The sequence below is a fragment of the Neopelma chrysocephalum genome, unplaced genomic scaffold (genome assembly GCF_003984885.1).
Source record: "Neopelma chrysocephalum unplaced genomic scaffold, ASM398488v2 Primary Assembly neopelma1_135, whole genome shotgun sequence".
In the NCBI taxonomy this organism is placed as follows: Eukaryota; Metazoa; Chordata; class Aves; order Passeriformes; family Pipridae; genus Neopelma; species Neopelma chrysocephalum.
In genome coordinates, this window is record NW_020897797.1 from 822,007 (window position 1) to 847,749 (window position 25,743).

Below are 25,743 nucleotides of genomic sequence, written 5' to 3' on the forward strand. Positions count from 1 at the left end.
AGCTTCGGGCTCTTGATGTGAATATCAATAACTACATGACTAAAGTAGGAAAATAACTTTAGCCTAATCAAGCTTTAATTGTCTGGATTAGTAAGACCTACAGTAATTAATATTCTTTGCGGAAGTAATAAGCTTTTCATACTCAATCCATTGCATCCTAGATTTTTCACTACATAGGCTTTTCTTTTAAAGTCTGAAAGAAGTGGTGTGAAGAAATATTTACACTGGTGGTGAGCTCTGGTGTATATGAGAACATATAATTGGAACTTCAGAGGCTTGGTATTTTGGGAAAAGTACGGATAATTACTATTTATTGTTGTCTCCTCAGCTGCAGCATATCAAGAAAAAGTAGCTAATTTATTCTTTCTTTAGAGGTGGTTACTGGGGGAACATTTCACCAAGGGTAGTCTGTGCTGGTGCAGAACACTTTATCAAGGTGCTCTGGGAGGGCAGGAAGCCAGACGCTCTGCAGTGGTCCTTCTGCTGGCTCAGAGGAGGAAAGTCCTTTGAGGCTCAAGTCTAATTTTACATCCCTGCAGTGGTGCTCAGGGCTGAACACAGTGCAAATGCATCAGTACTGCTCTGCAGGCTAAATATCCCTAATCTAAGCAATCAGTTATCCCAAATACCGACATAAGGATTTGGAGTATATTAAAAGAGGAAGTCGGGACCATGTCTCTTGAGAGCACTGCCTGTGTGTGTTTTGGTTTTTTAGGAGTATTCTTCATGGGTTTTAGTGTATGTACTGCACCATCGTGTCTTCCTTTGAGTTTGTTGGGAGCAGAAGTAGATGAGATCTGAGTTTAGCCTATTTACAGTAAGCATGGGAGGTAGGATAGATTGGCTGCTTGCTGGAATAGAGACTTTTATCAAAATTTATTGGACAGGATACAGGTAAATGTTTCTTTCTTTTAATGAAGGTTGATTAAATTACAATCAGAAAGATGCCCCTGCTCTCTTAGGCACATCAAAACCTTGTTATCATCTCTAATTCATCCAGCCTTTCAAGAGAGGATTTTATTAGCCCTTCCTTATCCCCAAATAATTACTCTAGACAAAGAGCTATTTTTAGAGAACATTTTGGCTAAGGAAAAGGGGTTCACAAGATATCACAGGCCCTAATAAATTCTATGGTGCTCTGTGACATGGATTTGCCTGATTGTCCAACTGGGTCATGCTGGAGGAATGGTACCTCAGTCAGCAGAGGTGCCTCCTCCTTGAGGTGATGGGGTTGAAATTTTATTCTCAGTGGTTCAGCCCTGTGAAAAGGAACAAGAATGTTTTGAACAGACTGGTCCAAGGGAGAGGAGACTTCTTGTTGATGATTGACGCCTCTGCCCTTTTATAAAATAGCTTCATAATTACACGAGGTAAGAAGCTCAGCAGGATCATTAATTCTTTAAGGTTTCCACTTTTTTCATTACAGCCGCCTCTAAAAAAAGGTTTCTAGTTTCTGAGTTTTCTGTATTTCATAAATCAGCAAATTTTATGACAGGGACAGTAAAATAAAAAGCAAACAATCAAACCTTGACTATTTTATATACTTTGATGTTGTTTATTTACTTGCTAATACAATGCTCCCTAACACCCAGACTGTGTGCTCACATCTATTCCAGTTTTAAAGGAAAATGCCTTTCCTACTGCAAACAGAGAAGTTAATAATAGCTGGCTTCTTCTACAAAACACACTACCAGCAATGAGGAAGGTCTGCATTTTTTTTTAAATTTTTTTTCCCCCTCAAATTGGGAAACTTAAATTACTTAAGGGATTACTTAGCTTCCACTGGTGCAATTAGATTAATGTAGGAGGAATTTTGATTTATTTCCAGAAATGAATATATGTTTCTAGGTCAGTAACTCTATTTAGAACAAAAGATCTTAAGTTTTTTTTCAAAAACAAATCCAAATGTAGTGTTGGGTATGCTGCTCTCCATATGAATTTCATTTTAGTCTTCATTTTATATTGTTCCCCTTTTCTTGAGAAGTCTAAAAATGTTAAAGTTCAGAAGTAATACATGAATTGGGAAAGAGGGGAAGGGATAATAAAATGATGAAGTCAGTCACTCTGAACCAGTAATATGAGCCAGGAAGGAGGGAGATAGAGGGGCAGGGATGTTCACTAGTAGTAAAATATGACCCAGAGCAGTGGAACTGAAAGTTAACAGTGAAGCATTGAAAGGCAGGATGATATTGAATAACTGGACAACAAAGCAGCAGATACAATTCTATGTTGATAACATAAAACAATCCATATAGAGAAAAAATAGTAATACAAGACTCCCTTTCAATTAATCAATGGCCCCTTATATGCAACCTGGCAGAATAGATCATATTTTACCAATTGAAACAAAATTAAATGTGCAGTATGTTGCAGCATGTGTGACTGGTTTGATATTGTATCTGTTGACAAACTTTATAACAGAATTGTTAAAACTTGACCTTTGGAGAAATGAAAAATCAAAGAATTAGTTGAACGTCCCTTTGAATATTCAGGATGCCATGTGAGACTGAAAATTAACTCGTGTTTCTTGTGGAAAAATATCCTCTAGCAAACTGTTAAATGTGAATTTTAAGGAAGTTATATGTATCTATGATAGTTAAAAATAATCTTCTTACCCATTAGATGTTCAGTATAATATAGTTCCTCCTTGATAGCTAAGCTGCCCAGGGGAATGTATGGTAAGTGTTGTCTTAAAAACAACCTCACCCCCTAAAGATGCCCCAAAGTTTCCTCATTCCCCAAGAATCCCTTGCCCAGTCCTTGAACACCAAACTGGGATCCTGTCTGTGGCCCACCTGTGGAATCTGCTGCCATTCACAACCACTTTTGGCTGCAGTTGCTAAGATTTATGACTATGGTAATTACCCAACAGTATCTGAATTTACAGCCTGATAGTTAATTATTTTCTATATGCATGTGCTGTAGATCACATGTAAACAGATGTTGGAAAGCAAAATAATCCTCTATGGTAGAATTGAGTGTGTTCTGAGGACTCCTCTCTGTTTACATCTCAGGAGTAGGATATTCTGCTCTCATGTTTCAGCTTCTTGGAGGGTTTTAAAACATGACCTATTGTGTATAAACATGGTTTATCCCCATTGCCAATAATGCTCATGCAGTTGTAGTCTGAATACTAATCCTGAAATATAGTTTAGGCTCTTTTTGTATTCATGATAGATTTTATGCACCTTTTTGTTGCTGGTGATGTCAGCAGAATCTCTCTACTGAATTATGGATTAGTTATTTAATCAAGGTCTGTGCATTATTATACAAGTTCCTTCTTTCCGTTTTCTCCTGAAAAACTAACTAAAAATTTTTGATTTGCAATGGAATTGCGTGAACACCTGATACATAAATTTCAGTTGTACATCCTGCATCTCTGTCTAACGACATGCAAATGCAAAACAGGAGGTGCATGTCCAGCAGACCTTGCTACTGGAAGCCAAAGAGATTTTCTACATCAGAAAGGAAGAAATACAAAATTCAGAATCATTTCTACCAACTCGGATGCATCTTTTTTAGTTAATCCTGCAGATGTTGGTTTTGAAACACCTGTTTGTCCTGGTGTTTCTTTTCTCAGCATCTTGAATCACAGTTGAGCTGGTGCTGCAAGACCAGCTTGGGACTACCAAACTTGCTGGTTTAGCAATTACATCTGGTTTTATTCCAAATTATGGTTTTGTCCAGCTGTCTTTTAAAATCATTTCTATGAGTTGCTAAGATACATTTCTAAAAGTGGAAACTGTTTACACAGTCTCAATATGAAAAATCTTTGTATTTCACTTATTTCTTGCCAAGGCTTTATTACAAGGCACTGATGAAGTTTACCAAGCTCTCAAAATTGTCGTACAATCCTGTTTCTTTGTTTGTTGTAATCAGAGAAATACATGGCTGATTAAATGAATCCTGTTTTGTCTACTATTATTATCTCCTTTGCTGAGCTTTCCATTGCAGCATTATTCAGGTGGATGTTTAGTCAGCTCGATCCTGACCAAAGCCAGTCCTGCTGTGCAGGGGGGTTCTAACGTAAGTCAGGCTGAAACAACTCCCTTTTGTACAAGCACACATGTGTCTGCACTGTCTGCTTTACAAATGCTTAAGATTTAACATGGTGAAAAGGAGACATCATAGAGTCACAGAACGGTTTGGGTTGGAAGGAACCTTTAAGACCATCTTGTTCCAACCCCTGCCATAGGCAGGGACACCTTCCACTAGACCAGGTTGCTCCAAACCCCGTCTAACCTGGCCTTGAACACTTCCAGGGATGGGGCAGCCACAGCTTCTCTGGGCAACGTGTTCCAGGGACTCACCACCCTCACAGGGAAAAATTTCTTCCTAATATCTAATTTAACCCTGCCCTTTGGCAGTCAAGGAGCCATTCCTCCTTGTCCTGCCACTCCATGCCCTGTCAAAAGTCCCACTCCAGCTCTCTTTGAGCCCCTTTAGGTACGAGAAGGTGCAATAAGGTCTTCCAAGAGTCTTCTAGAGGCTCAACACGCCCAGCTCTTCCAGCCTGCCTCCAGAGCAGAAGGGCTCCAGCCTTCAGAGCATCCTCATGGCCTCCTCTGGACTTGCTCCAGCAGCTCCACATCCTTCTTATGTTGAGGGCCCCAGAGTTGGAAATTAGAACATTTGTAACAAAATCAAACCCACACATTTTTTTAAGGAAAGTAACAGAGTTGTAGGTAAAGAACTTGAAATTTGTGTAAGTGAAGGATGGGCAGCACAGACCACCAAAAGGCGGTTTCAGAGTTTGCCTAAGTTCTGCATAATTTTTAAATTGCAACTTGCCAAAATATGATCTCAAGGATCGAGTCTTCCTCATCTTGCAATAGCTACTGCAACTTGCCTTGTCTTACACTGTTTGGTTTTCTAAAATATGAAGGGCTTTGGATATAACAGTAGTTTTTAAACTGTAAAATCTATACAGTAGAAGTGTATTTCAACATGTAAACTAATATTTTGATCTGTTGCTTCAGACTGACTGTTAATGCTTTAAATGTTGAATAGGTTTTGTTTGGGGGGTATCATGTAGGAGGGTGAGTGAAGAAAGAATTGGCATTTAAATCTTGAAAGAGTTTTTCTTAAATGGTAGTTCTGAGATTTGTCTTGTTAGCCACTGTTGTGATTCTTTCAAACCAACCCAATAGGCAGTTAAATAAATGCCACGGACATAATCAACAAATCAGATTATACTGAATGCCCGCAGACTCCACCAGAAAGGTCTAAGGGAAAACAATTACAGATGAAACAAAACATAGCATTTAAATCCCTGCATGAGAAGCAGCCAGACAAAGGGAACACAGATTGTGGTTTAATTACCCCCGTAGAAGAACATTTAGAAAATTAATATTAGAAAACTGGCAATTGAAAGCATTTAAAAGTGTTAATGCCCCCCTTTTCTTTTCTTTGATTAAAAAGGTCACTGACAGAACATAGCTGTGTGCATACGTGGTACCTCGAGCAAACATGGGAGTGATGGTTGTGATGTCTCTTGCAGGTGTCGGAGGACTGAGGGCTAAACAGTGATAAACAGCTTCTTAAAATGGTGCCCAGAAACATGCTTTTGTACTTAAAAGCTTATAAAAGTAGCTGTATGAATAATGACTTCAGAGTTTCAGCATCCTAATGATTTTTTCAGGTGCAGCCTTTCTAGCTTGGGTGTATCAAGGTGACCTGAAGGTTTGGTAGTATGCAAAAATGAAAGACCATCAAAAGGTTCTAAGTCTGGTGTGTCTCCACTGTTCAGGGTAAACTTCTTAACTGATGTAAAGTAAAGCCACTCCTTCAATTCTGTCCTGGAAGTAAAGAATCTTACAGGTCACAGACACATATAAGTTGTTAAATGTGATTGAGGAGAACTTGCATGCAGCTTCTTTGTCGTATGCATCTCACCATGGGCATACAGTGTCCCTTCATTTACATTTACCAGTGTGGTGCTAGAATGGCATAAAAGAAAACATAGTAAAGCAAGAATTAAACTCATCATTTTTTGCCTTAGGAATGATAATACCATGCATTTTTAGTTACAACTCCTGGCAGTATATTGGAAGATTAAGTATAGGCTTAGGCAGCACTTACTTGGGCAGAAAAAAGATTTTACTTCTGCCAAGGTTTTTAGGATATTTAATAGGGATACGGTGGGTAAAAAGTGGAATCCATCATGTGTGCGCTGACAAAAGCAAGGATTGGTAAAAGCAAGAAGAAATCCACAGGTAATCTGAATGCTGCAGCAAGGTGAGTGGAATGAAGAAAATGGTGATCCTGAAGACCTTTGCTTGCAATAGCACTGAAAACTTAGGAGTTGTTTTAAGTTCTTGTCTTTATGTGATCAAGTAGTCAGAGGTGGCCTTGGCTGGGTAATGAAGTGGTTCCTAGAGAAAGGGTGGGTGCCCCATCCTGGGAAGTGTTTAAGGCCATGTTGAATGGGGCTTGGAGCAACCTGGTCTAGTGAAAGGTATCCCTGCCCAGGTTGATTCCATGATTCTGTGAACTTTTCCATCTCCGTGGTATTGCAGGAGAGTTGCCTGCAGCTTGGAGTCATTCCTCATCTCTCCATGGAAGGGGTTAGATCTTTTGGAGCATGTGGATGACAGTCATTGTATACCCACCCCCCTTTCCTCCTGGTAATCTTCTAATTTTGATGGCAAGACTTCTGTGCATTCAGGGACTAGTGAAGCCTGGTTTCTTGGGTCTTGGTGTCGATCTAAGCTTACAGCTTGGTCTTTCCTCAGCACATCCGTCCATAGTGTCTCTCTCTTCTATTGAGCTGTGTATTTTCCCCTGACTGGTGAAGTGAAAAATTCATAATATAGATAAGACTTGACTGAAATTTGCCCAAAGGTTGAAGTGTTAATGCAGGCAAGAGTGGGCATGAGAAGGGAGGGTGGGGGATTCTATTGCTTTGCACATTCCCACATAACACCCAGAGAGTGTGGGGCTGTGTTACTCTTGTTTCCCTGACAAACCAGACTAAAAATAACAGCAAATAGGAAATGAAAACAATTCTGTTACTACATAGTACATTGTAAGGAAAAAACATTATCCACGTCTCCGGATTAGCAGAGTGTTTGAAGCTGCGATAACCCAGTTGTTAGCAACCATAATTTAGATGGGTTTTTTTTACATAAATATGACTTATTTGAAGTATGTTGAATTAGAAAACTCATGAATAAATATTTTGACATAATCAGAATTATATGGCTAGAAATTGACCTACTTTGCATGACAGATGCTCGAGAATCCCCCAGCTAATAGCAGACTAACCTGGCATAGCAATGCCCGATCTTATAATATACTAAGCTGCATACAGATATTAAATTATTAGATTGTTGGGTTTTTTTCACGGAGATTAGACACAGTCAATTTTGTTTGTAAATGAATAAGTTATAGGCAAGATATTGAGAAGGCATTGGGGTGCAGTCCAAAGAAGGACTTGTGCGTCATTTGATCAATGTTTTCAGCATGTTCTCAAAAAATCTGTTAGAAGTAGAAATAACCAGAAAAGCTTGGTGGTACCAGCAGCCAAATAATGAGAGTATTACACCTTGTAGACAGACCTTCCCCTTTTCAGAAGATAAGCACAATTGCAAAAGGAATAATAGTGTTTTAAAAATCTGGTAATATTGTGATAATATAAATAGAATCTATTTTTTCCCCTGTGGCTGCTCTTTATACCCGTGTTGATTTCAGCAGACTGATTTTATCTGCATGTCCTTGAAGTTAATATAACAAGGATTTAGTATAGGTTAACAGAGAACTCTGACCTTAGAAAAAGACTCTTCTCACTTTAAGTTTATATGGATTTTTTTTAATCATCTGCCATTATTGTTTTAACAAAGGTGATGAAGCATTTTAGGTGTACATTGCACAGAATAAAGTTTTCAAGCTTCGTAAATTTTTGTTGTTCACTTCTAGCACAAGTAATAATAGTGCTTTTATTTGAGAAGTACCATTGCTTTTTATTTTTATTGGATGAAAAGTACCTTTGTCATGGCTCAGCTTCAACGAAGAAAACCCTCCTTTTATTTAACCAATGCAATGAAAAAATAATATCATATTGAATTTTAGTAGCCCCTTTATTCGCTTCCCAGTTGTTTTCTGTGTTTTCGAAGAATCTCTAGATGAAGTCAGCTTTGTTCACAATTTTTTTCTCAAGGTCTTCAGAGTAATGTTTTGGTCTCTTGTAATGAACTCTTGTTACCACAAAGGTAGTAAAAACACGTATAATCCTGGCAAATAATATGTTCTCTTTCAAGCCTCAAGCAAGGCCAGACCAAAGCACAGCTCCTACCCTCTATCTTAATTTGCTTCAACTGCTTAAAACTTCCTAGAACTAGCTTAAACTGTCTCTTTAGCACCCATATTTCTTCCAAAAAGGAAGAAATTCAGTTATCCTTGCAGTGCCCAGCTGCCAGACACAGCCTTGGGGGCTGTAAGCAGAGACACCTTTGGTACTGCTCAGATGGGGATGGAGCTCCTCCTTTCAGGGAATGAAGGAATCCTTTTAAAATAAGTTATGTTTGGAGGACACTGATTTGCAGCTGAACAATTTGGATTCTTTGGAAGCTTCACCAAAGAGCCAGAGACGGAGGTGATGACTTGGCTGAGATAGTTACAGTCACTGTTTTAGGAGCTTCTCTTTGTCTTGCAGAGTTTGGAAGGAGGGTTGTTAGGGATTCCTTTCTGGTTGCACTATACCTTCCTGCCATTCCTTGGGTAAATAGCTCTGAAATACTGGGGTGGTCTGCAGGCGGCTCAGCAAATGTGTTAAAATTTGTAAAAATCTTGGCACTTGACTGAGCACTCAACTCTGGTGTTTTGTCCACATACCAACAGGCTCTTTGGATTCAAGCATTTTTGGTGGGCACTTGGGTCCTTGTGCCTTTAACTTAACCCATTTCAGTGTCTTGAAAAAGTGACCCAGCTTTTCCCAGTTGAGTAATACCCTTTCCTCTTACTTGAAGCAGAATTAGCTGGTGGGTTTTATCAGTTTGTTTTTGTTGTATTTTACTGCTTTTCTAACCATATTCTGTTTCATACTTAGTTTCCTAAGTACCGACCCGAACATTTCCTTGATGCCTGATCAGTGTAGCTCCAGAAATAGAGGAGTTATCCTGATGTGCTGATCCTTCGTGGCTCTACACGCACGAGGGATGCGCAAACCCCAATTTCCTACCTCTGGAATTTGTCCTGGCACAGGGGTGGTTCACTTCTTATCAACACTTTGCCCAAGGGTGAGTGCCAGCAGTAGTCTTTTCATTTCTGTCTCCTGCTGCCACTTTGACAATAGGAATGGCAGCAGGAGGCAAAAATGAAAGGACCAGATTGAAAGAAGCACTTTGCCACTGTTGTAATTTTGAAATTGATGGTGTTTTTTAGCCCAAAGTCTCAGGAAAAAAGCTGCTTTCCTCTTTGCCTCCTATTGTTTTTCCAACAGGGAGAGACATTCTCTGATGTTGCAGAGGCAGTGGGAGGCCAAAATGAAAATAATTTTCTTCCTGAAACATTGGATAACAAAATGTGAACAATTTCAGCAGGGAAATAGTGGTTTGGTTTTTTTTGTTGACTGCCATGTGGCAAACGCTGGTATTTCCATTTGACTGTGGAAAAAAAAATAGCAGCTGCTTTTCTTATTGAATTAATGTGATCTCAGGATAATTTCTAAAATCCTATTTACTGGGCATCTTTAATGTGTCATTTTTATTCTTTTCATTTTTCTGAATGAGAATAGGTGTTGTAAGTTGGGTACATAATTCCCTTCTGAAGCCACATGCTGCCCATAATGTCATGGCCTTGGAGCCAGCATTTTAAACCAGAAAATTTAAGGTCTGCATGTTCCAGAACTGCATTTTATACCAATATTATCAGAATATCTAATAAATCCAGATATAATTGTCAGTGCCGCTAATTCCACAGGAAGAAAGGTGCAGGGTGGTTCTGCAGCGGCAGTGTCACATTGGTGACATCATTGCTGTCACAGAATAGCAAGTGATGTGACTTTTCTGCTGGAGTCTTTGCTCAGTGGTGTTTTAAGTGTTTTTGGGATTAAATGAAGTGGGAAGTGGGGTGGAGTGACCTTCAGAGGAGGTCAAATAGGAGAGCTTTTATGCTTCAAGACTGTTCACAGAATCACAGAATATGCTGAGCTGGAAGGGACCCACAAGGATCATCGAGTCCAACCCTTAGCCCTGCACACGACCATCCCCAAGTGCTCAAACCACATGCCTGAGAGTATCATGTTCACCTTCTCTCCCCAGAAGACCAAGTCCTATGATTTAGGTGAGACTTTATTTGCAGTGGTGAAAAAAATCAGTCAAGGAACACAAGCATAACTCTGCAGTTTGCAGATGTTTAAAGCCTGGTGGGCTTTACTGCATCATTTTGTGGAGCACTGTCATGAGTCTGTAAGAGAGTAAATTAAAGTCCTACATTGACAAAGAGGATGGCTTGGAGGAGGAAGGTTCCCCTGGCACATATCCATGATTGCATCCAGTGTGGTGCACAGACCTATTTCTGTGCCTGCACCCAGCACTGATGCAGTGGGAGACCACAATAGTGACAGCAGAGGGTGAAGTGTAAATCAATGAATGGCTTGATTCTCCTGCTTTAGCTGTTACGGGCTATTGCTCTTTTCTTTGGGGACTTTAGTGTCTGTAATTAGTTATCTTGAATAGAAAGATTTTTTTCTCTTATTGAACATGTGAGAAATTTGGGAATGTTAATCAGCAGAGCATAACCTTTTCTTTAACTTGCTCTTTTTATAGTCCTGGAGAATTAACATTTATCTTAGGGCAGCACAAGAATTTGGCAGTTGTATGAAGTGAACTGATTCTCCGTCCTTTCTTTATACATAACAAAAACTGAACTCTTTGATAGACTCATCAACAGAATATATTTGTGGGCTTTGAAGTGTAAATTGTGATTTTGTGTGTCTAAACGTGACTTTGGGGCGCTGTGTGTAAGCACATGCATGTCTGTGTCCTGGATTAGTTAAAGTCTAATTAAAATTGTTCCTGAAAACTGCATACTTCCAGGTATAGGTAGACACATAAAAGCAGCTTGATTATTTCTTTTCATGAGTTCTGAACTCTTACAGTTCTTGTAGGATTAAAGAGAAATCAGGGAAATTCAGCAACTCTGCAGATCTTGTTGCATGTTCGCGTGCCAAAATAATTCTTTAGATGCTCATCTGTAAATGATCAGTTTTCCTAGTGTTGGCTAGTTTTTCAGCTGCTTTAAGGTGTTTCTCCATGCTATGGTGGAGCTTGGAAGGAAAGGCAATTCTAATTTACTTTCGTCTCCCCCAGCGGGTTCAGGTTCATTTGGTTGAGAAATGACACAATCTGGGGTAATTTAGCAGCCCCTTTGGACTGGCCTCTCCTTGCTGCTTTGGAAGTTCTTTACAGAGATTTTTGGCAGCTGATGGTGTCAACTGCTGCCCCATTGGGGCTGTTTTGCTTGGCCATATTAGTACAGCTGTAACAGGTCCTTTGGTTTCCAAAATGGTTGGGCTTTTACCATGCCCCATCCTAATGCAGTGCACATATTAATGCAAATTAAGGATCATTGTAAAATCAATTGCTTTTTCTTCACTGATTTTGGCTCAGAAGCAGCCAATTTAATACTGACATCCAGGCAAGTGGGTAAGGAATGAACTGGTTGATGACCTTGGTTTCCCAAAGGCTTTATGTACTTGACATTTTGATGTCTGCTTGATTTAAACATTTACCCCAGCTTTGAAATGTTAGGTGAACAAAGATTTCCAAACTATCTTCCGTCTTTCAAGAGAAAAATCCACAGTTATCTGTCTTCTCCCTCTCCCTCTAGTTGTCCAGAAAACCTCATTTTAATTCTCTAACAGCATAAAATGGACTGCCAAGTTTTCCTTGTTTCACTTTTGGTCATTCCCTGGGGCTTACTGAACAAGGTTAGTACCCCAAAATGAAGTTTTATTGCAGGGTCTCATTTCACTTAAAATCAATGTAGAATTTAGAAGTTTAGCTGCTTCTGCACACAGCTTGTAAAAGGCCACTTACAAAATGGCTTTCAAAGATTTATGAAGACTTGCATGGTACAGAGGCTGAAAGGAAGTTTAATTACATTCAGCTTTTGGTCATTTCTGTGTCTGAAGATGTGCCCATATACTGTCATCTCAAAAACCATCTAAGAAAATAAAATTGATCAGTGAGCCTTCTGGCTAAAAGGCAAATGAGTGCTTTGTCATCTGCCTGTGGAGCCTGTGTGCTCAATCACTGCCATCTCCCTGGTGCTCGCCCCTGACTCTCCATCACTGAGATTTGTCCAAAGTTTTAATCAAACATTATTTTATACTGAGGCCTTCTCTGTAAATAATAGAACCCTTCTCTTGACATACTCACATGTACTTCACCGTTCTACAAGGAAATAATTTAATCTAGTCCATGCAAACATTTTGCTTTGGAGACAGTCAAATGTACATCTTGTTTTGTATTGCTTTGTGGAGAGTACTAAGATAAAAACTTGGCAAGTTGCTGTCACCTAATGAATGACATCTCTTCTTACAAAGCTCTGATTAAAAACAGCAAATAATATGGGAACATCTTATTTCCTTACGGAGGAAACTTGGTTCTAAGAGTGAATATGTGTAGGTGCCTTCAAGTACAGTAATTCACTGGCTAATAATTCCAGAAGCCATAAATCTCTCTGTTGGAGGTTTTGTGAACAGCAGTGCTGAAAAATCGGGGAGTACAGCTGAGATGATAGTCTGAATGATGATTGAGTTTTCCTGGAGAGCCTTTATCTGTGCTTAAAATTGTAGGTAATGTTTTTAAATTAAACCATAATAGAAGTTCATTGAGCCTGCAGAGTGGTTTGTGTGTCCCCTCTTTAAGTGGTTTATCATTTTGTGTAGAATTACTCTCGGTCTTTGCATCCAAGACAAATGTTTGTGTTGCTGTCAAAATGGGGCATTTTACCTTATTCTGAGCTGAAGGATCCAGAGGACTGAAGCAGCAATAGGATGGGAGGAAGGTTCTCCCTCTGATTCCCTGTGCTGGGAGGCTAATGTGCTTCCTGATGGCCCTCCTGGGCAAGGGCACCTCCTAGGAGGAGGTGGGGTTCTTGGAGAGGGAGGTTTAACAGAGAGTTTGCTGAGGTTTTATGCTCATGGCAATGTCACTTTGGCAACCCCAACACAGTTCATGTGTTGACTCCACAGCACCGTCTGTAGCTGGATAAGCTAAAAGCACTCCAGAACTCTTCTTGCAGACTTTTTAGGAGATTCCCTATCAATTGATGAACAAAGTTTGCATTCAAGTTGTACCCATATATTGTAATCAAGGTTTTGTATAGGGGCCTATATAGAAAAGAGGTACTTATTCGTTTTGAAACTTTAGCATGTTTTTTAAGGTTGTAACCCCATAAAAAGGTTGTATTTTGCTACATCAGTGGATTTTTTCAGTTGCTAGGGATTAGCCTTTATCAATGAAATAAAGTGCAAAGTCCAATGTCTTCATTTAAAAGACAACAGTGGTTGATGCTGTAAGCAGATCTTGCTGTGACTGTACCTGATCTCTTAAGATGAAGATTATGAAATTAAACCCTTAAGTATTTGTCCTGTTAAAAAAATAAAAAGGTTGAAAATAGCTAATTGCAAGAAACTCATTAGAGAAATATTGTTAGAGGAAGAGAATGGTAGTGATTAACCAGAAGTTAAATTTTGGGCGCATATACCAGTGTGATGGTGATTATTTTCTAAAATGTTACATTAAAAAAGGAAAAAATATTATATTTTTCTGTGGCAGATCAATGGGTGTCACACAGGGAGTTTGGGCAGTTGTGCTCCCAAAGCCAGTGACAGATATGTGACCTGGCAACTCCAAGTTTTCTACTTCTAGCAGAAAATTTCAAAAATTAGATTAACAGATAGCAAAGAATCTTGAGAACTTGTGGGGTTTTCTTAGTTTTAAAATCTCAGATAAACATGATACACTGAACTTTTTTACGTGTATGAACAAAGAATTGCATTCCCGAGGTGCTGTGGTTGTGTTATCACAATCCATCCCTTTGTGTGATGGATAATTTTGAGCCCTCTGTACTGGACTTGAGGTTCTGTGAAGCCATTGAGAAAAATATGCCGTCAAGGAGAAAAATCAGAGTTTTTCATGATTCCTTCATGAATTGCTATTTAGTTCATGCTGTACTGAAATAAATGTACATGTAATTACCTATGAGTATTTTCTCTTTTATACCTGCTAATGTACTTGGGTGTGTTTTTCTAAGGAAATCTGTAGTTGATTAAAATTACTGTGAGTTTTCTTCAGATAATTGGTACCAAATGAACCTGTGCACCATGTGTGTGTGCATATGTGCAAATACATAAAATTATGCATATATATATGCACGTAGGTGCATATGTATGCACAGATAATGGGAAATATCTTTCACTTAGCAATTAATTTAATAGTCTTCAGTCTGTGTGTTATCTTAGAGGTCATTCTGCATCACAATGTTTTGTATTTTCCTCTGCATTGGTGCTATACAAACCTATAAAAATGCTAATTGTCCCCAGGAAGATGTAGATTGTTATAAGTGTGTATGGGATTGTTTTTCAGCCCAGTGATATAGAAGGAGGTGTTATTTCAGGTTTATAATTTGAATGTGTACATAATTTGAATGAATACAACTTTGACAGTTTATTAGTTAGAAAAAAAGAAAAAAGACAGTACTGTGTCGTTCTTCAGCAAATTGATTGCCAGGAGCATGTTATTGACTTTGGTGATAATATCATTATGTATTTTACAGTGGTAAAATCAAGAAATTTAGATTATGCCCTGAGGGTTTCACACATTTAAATAAGGGATATAGCCATTTCTGGGGTTATTGGTTTAGATTAGCAGGTGCTATGAAGAATGTTTAGTGTGTTACGAGGACAGAAAGAGCAACAGTGTTCTTATTGCTGAGATGCTTTGCTTTATTTTCTTTTTCTATTTAAGAAAGACGCTCACTTACAGATCCCCTGGGAGGACGAAAAGCGTTTGCTCTAAATGTTAACATATTAATACAGTGTTATCTCAGTGTTCTGTTGGGTTAAGAGCCGAAATCAGGTGTAATCCTTGACTTGTACCAAGAGTGAGGATAAGTCTTCTTGAAACACTCACAGTGCATGGAAAGCAGACCTTAAATAAGCTGCAGGCTGCAGAATTAAGAGCATTGTGGGGAGCAAGATAACTTAATTCGAACACAGCTCTCCCTCTTGCTGTCAAAGGCAGGGTGTGGTACTGCCTTGGGCGCAGCTTCCCGAGGAGCCCTAGTCCCTGCTGCTGCTGGGTACGGCCCTGGGAGCACCTGCCTCTATCACTGAGCTCGGGCTGTGGATCTTCCACAGTAGCTTATTTCCCTCTTGGACTGTTTGCCAGTCACCTCTTGGGATTGACTGGACTTGGAGTTGAGTACTTGGGGTTTGGGCTCGGGGCTGTCTCTAGCTTGCCTGAGGGAGTCCTGGTTTAATTAAGGTATATTACCTTGAATAAAAATGATTGACTGCATTACAAACCTTGTTTATTACTTCTACAGTAGCTTTAGGGAGATAGATAAAGTACCTTAACACTGATCATGCTGATGTCTCTGCTTTAGATGTGAGCTCAGAAGCACTTTGCACCACCCAGCTCTGGGGATTTGTTGTTCTCTAAAAGACCGTGAAAGTCCAAGTGCAATGTCACAACTCAGCAGCAAAGATAATGTTGTCCTACTCATGCAGGAGCAGGGGGTCCAGCTGGAATACATATGGCTTAAGGGTATATGGTGACATCTACATAAGCAGATAATAATAAAATAATTACTCTAACGTTTACATTTTAAGGGTGTCTGAGGATTATATGCTGCAAACAAAACTTTTCTTGCCTGGGTCAAGAGCGGCACATTTTCTAACTAAAAGTGATCCCCTTCCTAAACTGAGTTTGTGTGACCTTTTTAGTGGGTTTTTGGCTTCCTTGGAAGGTGGAAGCTGTGAAGGAGCAAAGATTGACTCCACTTTTTACATGGAAGGAAAGAGGGAGGCGCTTTTTTGGGTGGGTTCCTGGCACAGAAAGCTCTCTAGTTTAGTGGTTTAATGTTATCACTCACCCTCCCCCGAAGCTTAAGAATTACAGCCTTGTAATTCAGATATCTCTGATTTATGAAGTTTCAAATACAGAAAGAACCTTGTTCAAGAACTGTCATTAAAAAAAAACCTTTTCCTTTTTTAATGATGAGGTGCTTATGAGAGTCTGGACTATCTGCTTTCTTAGTGTCCGGTGTGCAAACGAAGTATGGCCCCACATAAATCTCACATCTCATGGGTGCTGTAAAATCGTCTGTACTGAGAGTGTCATATAGTAATGTCCTGTGCAGGTAGAAAGTTTTTCAGTGCTGATTACAGCACCAAAATTTGGAAATATGGCATGAATATGGATGGGAGGAGATGTGGGTATATGTGAGAAATGGTGACTGTTGCAGATGGCTGATGTACAATATAGGGCAGTGTGCGTGTGCATGCTCTGTGCCTTGCACGGGACATATGCTCTAGGGTTTTACGGATGAGTTTGTACTCTCTAGTAATTTGCAGCTTCCACCGCAGTTTCAAATATCTACATCATTTTCAGGTTGATGATTTTTCCCAGTCATTTATCCCAAAAGCACTTTATCCTACTTAATCTGGGTCATAATTGACATGGGACTCGTGCGTAAGCGGAACACAGCCATGAGGTGTGTTTGAATGGGCTGTTAATGTCAGGGATTTAGTTACGTGCAGTAAAACAGATCAGAGGTTGGAATAAGTATAAATGTTCAGATAACTGATGAATGCAAGGTCACAGTCACGACTTGGACTCAGAAGACACTCTTGAACATTTACATACTCATGCTAATAGCTCACAGCTGCCTTTGGCCCTAAGGAAGACATAAGGTTGGAAATTTTTGGTAAGGAAGCTGTTGGAATTGGATTGTATTTATTGCAAATCAACAGGATACCTTTGCGAGTATAAAAGACATATGGAAAAGTCCGCTGTTATCATTGTACTTTGTTGTGTCTCCAGATGTTTTCCCTCCTGCCCCGCTCCAGAGGCTGAAAGTGGAAAATGTTTTTTCGTTGTTTTTAGCTGGTGGTGCCAACATCTGCCTTGACGTTTCCCTGGGGAACATTATTAGCACTGCTGAGAATTTCTGATGCATCATTTGTGTCTCATTTGCCTTTTTTTTTAAAATTTTTAATACAATATAATGCAAGAGCATGAAGTTTGAACCTTGTTCACTTCTTTTGAGGGAACAGGGGTGAGAACAGATCAAGGGGAACAGTTGGGTGGCTGCTGAAGTATCACAGCAAGCACTTAGCAGCTGCCTTATTTTTAAGGGGCTATGAATGAGGCGTAAAACATTACTCTGAGCTGATATTTTTCTTTGAAAGAAATAGCATTTGCGAGCTCAAACATACTTAAAGATCTCAAAATGCTTAATATAGCTTTGTTTTTTAATATACATTTAATTCATCATTAGCTCACAGCATGGGCAGTGCTCTACTCTGGGGGGAGAAGAACCAAATTAGTATCTTCATTTGGAAGTACTCTTTGCTGGTCGTATATACTCATAATGGTATTGTAAAAAATTCAGTTCCATAGTTTTGAACCTAAAGTTTATTCATCCAGTTGATGGATGTGTAAATTAGCAAGCTGACCCAAGTTTGACTGCTGAAGAAGGTACTTCTAATAGAAATGCCAGACAAAATAACATTTTCCCCCAAAGCTTCTGTACTTCTGCTTATCAAAAAACAGAAGCACAGTAGCAGATTTTATTAATTTTTCAGTGCTTAAATCTGACCTTTTAAATAGGAATGAGCTTTGGAGAAAATTTGGGCCAGAATTCTGAAATGTAGGTGTCTAAAACTAGGCTCTGACCTGTGGTTGATTTATAGAAGACTATGGTTCTTGGTTCATTCTTTTACACTAACTGGAATGATGGGGCAGAATCTGTGACTAGAGCTCTTAGGTGGTAATAGTGTAAATTTTAGGAATGTCAGATCATGTTCTTTTGGAGGAATCAGTTGGGTCCAAGAAACTGCAAATTCTTTAAAGATCTTACAGTTTTGCTTGCTGATTTGTGCCTTTAATGTTGTTTGTTTGGTTCCCTGTTTGGTTGCAATTATTTACAGCTTGCTGCTGTTTTTTTGAGGTCCTAGCAAGAAATTCCACAGACAGCTGCAAAATATATTTTTAATCAATTTTTGGAAGACTTATTCCCTAACTAACATATTTCTTCCTGCTAAGACGCAGGAAAAACTGTTCTGCAGATACTCGGGGGGGGGGGGGGGAAGTCCTCCTGACAAAGATGTCCCTTTTGTGGATTGCTGTGGTGTCACACTCATGTGGCTCAGGCCAGTCTGAGCATTGTAATTTAGATACATTTGGTGGTGTGATTTAGCCCCCAGCTGACAAGTGAATACTGCCCAGCCACTCAGTTCTTTCCCAGCAGAATGAGGGGAAGAGAACTGAAAGGGTAAAAGTGAGAGAACACATGGGTTGAGGTAAGGATAGCTTAATAGTTGAAATGTTGTTGTTGTTGTTATTTTTATTTTTATTATTATTATTTTGGTAATGGGAAGAAAAATAGTGGAAAAAGAGAAGTAAAATCCAAGAAAGACAAGTGATGCCAATGAAAAACAGTTGCTTACCACCAACCAATGTGCAGCCAGTCACAGAATCATAGAATTATTTGGGTTGGAAAATACCTGTAAGGTCATAGAGTCCAACCATTCCCTCAGCACTGCCAAGCCCACCACTAAACCATGTCTCCAAGTGCCACATCCACACGTCTTTTAAATCCCTCCAGGAATGGTGATTCCAGCAGTTCCCTGGGCAGCCTGCTCAGCACTATTTCCAGCACAGATCCAAAACACAGCACCATATGAGCTCCTATGAAGAAAACCAGCACAATTGGCCTTATCCATACAGTGCTCTCTTACCTCCAATTGTTTTTTTATTAAGAAACGTATTTGCCTTTTTTTAAGCTTCTCAGGGTGAGCCTGCAAGAGCAGCCTTTGCTAGTTCTGGTTTTTTTGTGTATGCCTATAAGCAAAAAGAATAGAACAAGGAGACAGTATTTCTTGTGGAGGTTCTAAAGCAGCAGTATTCTGTAGGCAAATAATATAATTTGGTTATCCATCTTTCAAATGTTAATGGTCTAAATATTGTTGATACAATTAGATAAGTCAGTATACAAGGAAATAGTAGCATGTTTCTGTTGGAGTTTTGTCTGCAAAATGTAGAATTCTCGTGTGTATTGGGATTAAAACAACTCGTACAGATCACAAGTTTTCAGATCCATGAGCTCTGATTCAGGTTTATCTCTTACTTCTTCAAACCTAATTTGTGTGCAAATTTTGTGCAGAAGATTTTGTATGGCAACAATTCCACTGTGAATTCATTTGAGGCAGTGAGGCCAAAGGGTTTTATTGAACTAGTACTTTCCTTCTAATTTTATTGAAATGTTTGCGTGTTTCGGTGTTGAGATAGGAGTTAGATCTAATTTACCACTTAATTGTGTTTATTCATTTATTTTCCTTTGCACTCATGTAAATTGCCTTGTTTCCCTTTTGTCTTTTCAGGTCAGGATCGCAGCGAAGCCACTTTAATAAAGAGGTTTAAAGGTGACGGTGTCCGATACAAAGCAAAACTGATTGGGATAGATGAGGTTTCTGCAGCACGAGGAGACAAGTTATGCCAAGACTCCATGATGAAGCTCAAGGTGCAGTGAAACTTGTAATACTTAATATTATGGAGTCAAAGGGAGCAAATTTCAGCTTGAACTTTTACTCGTTCTCCTTTCGTGACACCGAGTCTCGGTCTGGTTAATTATGTATTGAAATCAGTCAATTTTACATGAACTCCTGGCTGGTATTGCTTATCCTGGTTTAATTTTCATACATTATCTCTGACTTCAGTAGTTATTCGTGATTGACACCACTGCAATTTGTCCACAAATTATAAACAACACATCTGCAAATTGAATAATTTTATTATGCAAAGGGGGAAGTAAAGCACTGTGGAGAGAAATGGTGTATCAGAATATTTTCTATGACATTGCTAATCAACTACAGCCCTGCCTGTGGCTGTTACCTCCTATGGGGACAGGCAGGAAGGTGTTAGTGACAGTGTTGGGTGTAGGTAGCCAGATATAGAGGGGACCTGTGTCCTCACTGGAAGAGAATGCCTTGAACCTATAATGGCAGGACTCATGGGTTACAAAATCAGGAGGCAGTGCACTGGGAGGACGGAGCATGGGATGATAAAGAGAAGTCCCCAGAGTTTTGGGGAAGAAATTGAGCAGTGACAAGGGCAGATTTGAGCAAACTGTAAACTTGGAGAGTAGGCAGTCTGAAAGCACCAGTGGTGTCAGAGCGATGATAGACATCTCTCTGGCTGAGACTTTTCTCACACCCCTCAAAGAGCATGAGAGCTGTTTATAGGAAGCATCCTTTCCCTCACCCTGGGACATGTGGAAGAGCTTGTGTTGTTGGGAAGGAGGGATAGGTTGTGTTTTCCTGGAGCGCAGTGTTGGCTGTTGACTTGCCATCTGCATTGTAGGTTACAAGCTAGTTCTAGGAGTAAACCCTTTGCAGTTTTTTCCCTTTTTTATTTCCTGCCAGTCCTCTCCCCACCACTCTGCCAAGAGAGCTGGTGGATTTCTATTGCTGATTTTTTCAGGAGGAGAAATCACTAAATGGTGTCTTGTTCACTACCAACCTGCAGGGTTCCAGTCCCGACTATCCGGGAGGAATAAGTTATTCATTAAGAAACAGCAGGGGGGGACATCCCTGCTATGGTTCAACAATCTAAAAGCAAGATCTGGTAGATAATTTACAAATCAGTTTTATGGAAAGCAAAAACTAATCTGTTCTAAAAGGTGTTCTATTGATATGTCACATTGGCCACAATATTCCTACCTGATTTAAATGTGTGCTGGATATTTCTCACTGTTTCATAGTTTTTAGAAGGAATTGGGGAGAGTTGCTACTGTTGTGCTGCGCAAGCCTTTTTGTCTCTCTCCTCCATGGATTGCCATTTCCACATCTCCCAGATGGCTGATAACCTGTTTGCATGGTGGGAATATTAATCTAAGCAGCCTGGGAAATGACTAAAACTATTAAGGAAAGGTAGCACTAGAAATTCACATTTGGTGGCATAACATGAAGTTTTGGGCTCTGGAAATCCAGTGTCCTACAACATGGGTTTTAAGGCCACCCATAAAGTTTTGGGGTGACTTTTGATATCATGTCTGTGTAATGGCAACAATGATCTCATGAAGGTCTTAGAACCTAAGTTAGTGGTTCTTAAAACATGTTGAAATTTCAGATAGCCAGATAAAGGCTAAATATTTTCATTTATTTAGGAGTGCAATTGATTGCATTTGATCTTAGTACGGTGGTGTTGACCAGGACAGGCTCCTGAGAAGGTGGAAACAGAAGCTACTATTATAGTTACACTGAGGTAGAGTGGTGCATGAGATGACATTGGCAAGTTCACTTAAAAAGTAAAAGTCTGAGTTTACAGCACAGGTGTAGTTATATTTTGAGAATAATGTTTTTCTTCTATAAAAAGCTCAGTTTGCTTATTCCAAATAAATGTGCCCATGAAGTAAGCTGAAGTTTGTTGGCATTTTCTTTCCTCTGCTCCTTGTTGGGTTTTTTCCTTAAAAAAAAATAAAAGAAAAGAAAACAGAGCAGCTTATAGCTGGGAGAAGTGTGCTGGAGATGACCTTCAGCTTCCATGAAAACAAATTTCATGGAGGATTAGCTAGTGCAGCAGTTGGAGGTGGGAGCACATTTGAAATGCTCTCTTGGCAGCATAAAGAGATCTGATACCTTGAAAAAAGAGAAGAAGCCAGAAGTAAGAGGGGGACTGTTCCTGGAAAGCCTTGAAGTTTTCCCAGAAAAGTGGGGAATAGTCCACAAGCAAATCTGTGCTCTGCTGTGGCACCCGAAAGAGTCACGAAACCAACCAAACTGTTCTTTTTTTCCATAGGGAATTGTTGCTGCGGCTCGTTCGAAAGGAGAACATAAACAAAAAGTCTTCTTAACAGTTTCCTTTGGGGGAATCAAAATCTTTGATGAAAAGACAGGGGTAAGTAAAATGATCAGTTGATGGAGCAGAATTGAATCTTTTCATGGATGTTTCTTTAGAAGCATTTCCTGACTGGGCTGTGATATCTCATCAGTGTAAACACACATGAAGCATCTGAGAAGCTTGATAAAGGTTTATCATCTGTCAGAGCCAGTCATTACATGACTTGTAGAGTGTAGCATGGGGACATGGTTTATTGTAAAGCCATGTCCTGGATATTGCTGCTGAACCACTTACTGGAGCACACGGATTCTCCTTATGCTCACAGCTCTGAGTCCAGAAGTGGCAAAAAGGGATTTGTTTTCTTTCAGCAGATAAAAAATTGCATCTTTGAAATGCCAGCTCAGTATTTCAGGACTGCAGGAGTCCATGGGTCACACTGGTATCTGTGCCCATACAGGTTTTCTCATCCATTCTGGGTCCAGCTGCACCCCATCCTCTGGATGCTGCTTAAGACTCCTCAGCGGTACAGGTCAGGTGACTTTTGAGGGTCTCATGACAAGGGATTAGGATTAGAGGTGAGAATTGCCTTGGACTGGGCTCCTTGTGTCAGAGTAAGCTGAGGGGATGAAAACAAGCTGGAACAGGGAGCTGTGGACAACTCCAGAAGAGTGAAGCTGATCTTCCTCACGGTGCCTGAGATAGGGAGAGAAAAGGAAGGACAATGTGGGCTGGGGAGCAGAACACACTTAGCTGAGATTGTCCTCAAGATGTCCCAGGGTAGTCATAAGAATTTCTGTCAGATCCATAATTCCACACGAATGCAGCTGTATGTAGTCACCATAGTGTGATATATCCTATTAACAGCAATGCCAGTCTTCAGTGAGGAGCCCAGTAACCATCAGAATCGGAGCTCATGTGTTGTCAGTGGTAGAAAAATTATATATTGTATGGAATGGGAGGCAAAAGGCACTGGAAAGTTTGAGGTTGCCATGTAAAGCTGCCAAGCAGCACCTTCCCTGGTAACATCTGGTTGAGGAAGTTGCAGAGATTTCCATGTCTTACACAGTTTTTGCCATAGCAATACCCTGTTTGATTTTTTAAATTGCTCCAAAAAAAGAAACCTAAGCAAAACATTATACTACTTAGATATAAAGCAACAACACACAAACTGTTTTAATCATAATTAAGAAGATTTTTACAGCAGTTGAAGCTCTGCCTTGAATTTTAAAAAGCTCTTGATTTAATCTTTTGGAAGATTAACTATTTAACATGATGCCAGAAATAAAACCCTACTGATGATAGATGAAATTATCTTTGCCAGTTAATTTATATTATTAGAAAATCAATGTCGTTGAGCTCACTGATACGTAATACGAGTAGTTAGTAATGAAAAGCTCATTTGGGATGTGTTGTGTACAGCCTGTGTAAAGTATTCATACAAAAGCAGTGTTGCAGAGAACATTGCTGGGGTTACAGAAAATAGAAAATGTCAGAATTAGGACTGTCAGTGAAAATTGCACTCAGGCCACAGTTATTTTCCTAAGACTAAAGCCTTTTCTTGGAAAAATAAAAAAGAAGAAAGAGAAAGACTAGTCCTTTTCCCCTTGTCTTTGAATGTTTCTCAAACGTTGGATTTCTCTGCATAGAATAAAGAGGTTAAAGGGGATGTGTTTTAGAAACAAAGGTGTGCTTTATTCCAGTTGTCTTTCCTGCAGCATCCTGCACACTCTCCTGTCTGCAGCTGGTAAGGTGGGGACATGGGAACAGTCTCCTTCATTTCATAACTCTGACACCGTGTACTCTAAATCTGACACATCTATATCATCCTTATAGTAAACCTGTCACTCACTCACTGAGGCTTAGAATGAAACCTCTAAATCCACCTTCCAAATGTCTGCCCCTGAGCTGCTGGAGTGATGGACAGGAGTATTGAGTTGTCCTTCTTGGAACAGGACTGTGACAAAGAGCTGTGGGGAGCTTTCGACATCAGTTTTTACGTGTTTTGAAAGCAGGAGAATCATGCTTTCCATGTCAAGGTTTTGAAGCAGGAGTGCATGAAATCCTCTGCTGGTTTTTCAGAGCCACCATCCCTTTGGCTTTTTCCGTGGCTTGGGTCTCTCCATGTCCCAAAGTTTCACACTCTCGTCTCATTCTTTTCATAGACTCTCTCATCCAGCCAGTCTCTGCTTTACCATGAGTTGTCATCTCATTCCCGTTCCTGTTGGGAATCTCAAAATCTGAAATACGCAAATTAATGGACAGGTCCCGGCAGAGTCTCCAGGCTCTTGGAGCACTGCTGGGGCAAGATTCTTCCCACAGCACAAGAGACAAATATTTAGGGGTGATGCACCATATCTCATCCATACAGCTATGGCTCATCCTGGTGGAATGCTGAGAGATGTCAGCTGGCAGAGCAGTAAATGAGACCATCTGTGTAGTCTCACCTCGATGTCTCTGTGTTAAAATGACCCCAAAGAAAGCTGCATCACTGCTATGATGAGGAACCTCCTAGAAGGCAAAATTAGGTGATGTAGGACACTGACAATCCCATCCTTGATTTAGAAAAATCCCACAGGCTGGCAAAACTGGGAATGTACAGTTTCTTGGCCTGGATCTTTTGATGGGAAGGAAGCAAAAGGGGTTGCAATAAGGTTATGTTTCTCTCACACTGATCTTCTGATATCCATGTTAAACTTAATAATTTATGAAGTTTGGAGACTAATGTTTACATTCATACAATAGGGAAAAAAATACCCCTTAATAGGGAACAGTCAAATAATCCTGCATTTGCTTTCTCCTCCTTTAACAGCCTGGTCTGCCCCCACATTGCGTTCTCCCTTAGTTGTATTTCCATCATTTTGGAATTCCCAGAAGGATATTTTGGGCCACAGAGCTCATTTATTGTTTATTTTTGAAGATTATTTACCTCTTCAGAATGTCCTTCCTTAACTTTTACCATTGGCTATTGCTGTCACGTCCGCCACAGTGGCAGTCTGGTGTGATAGAAAAGAGAAAAAAATACTCTGAAAAAATGTGGGCTTCTGTATGTTGAATGTCTTGTAGGCTGCCATTGGATTTTAATTTGTCACAATAAAAAAATCAATTTGTAGCTCAAAACTAGCAAATTTTTTTTAAAATTGGCAGTGTCATAGCTGACTTCATACAGATGATTTAGGGGAATTACTCCATAATTCGTTACAGATGAAGGGCTGTAGTTGGGTTACTACTGAAAATGATAAGCGGGGTTTTTTCCCCCTGTACTTTATAGCTCTCTTTAATATGTTCCAGACCTAATATTCATCAAAAATATTGATTTTAATAATGCTATTATTCCAGCCATCAGGAATTCTGCCCTTTGAGTAAATTTATCCATGAAGGAGACTAGGGTGAAGGTGGAATATCATTTGGAAAGAGTTTATCTCACGAAGAAAAATGCAAGAAGGATTTGCTGTGAGTTTACACTGTAGATGCAATACAATATAGTTCCTCTACAGCACTGCAATAGAAATAATAACAATCCTTTCTTTTATTCCATCATTCCATGCCATGGATCCATACATCCCACTTACTTTCTCCAGAATATGTTTGCCAAATATATACCTCACAGGAGGGAAATACATCTCTTTGTTTTTTTAACATAAAAAAATCTACCATAATTATTGCTAAACCC

The 25,743-nt window shown here is 39.6% G+C and overlaps 1 protein-coding gene across 16 annotated transcripts in view; it reads left to right on the plus strand.

Moving 5' to 3' along the window:
• Positions 1–25,743, plus strand: part of DAB1 (DAB1, reelin adaptor protein) — a 437,418-nt gene that overhangs the window by 356,262 nt on the left and 55,413 nt on the right. For all 16 annotated transcript variants that reach the window (XR_003536774.1, XM_027698930.1, XM_027698929.1 and 13 more), the window contains 2 exons: positions 19,616–19,755; positions 22,032–22,130. Coding sequence is in view for 15 of the 16 variants with exons in the window: in XM_027698930.1 (XP_027554731.1) it covers positions 19,616–19,755; positions 22,032–22,130 (239 nt within the window). In the remaining variant the exon portion in view is untranslated. The remainder of the gene's footprint in view (positions 1–19,615; positions 19,756–22,031; positions 22,131–25,743) is intronic.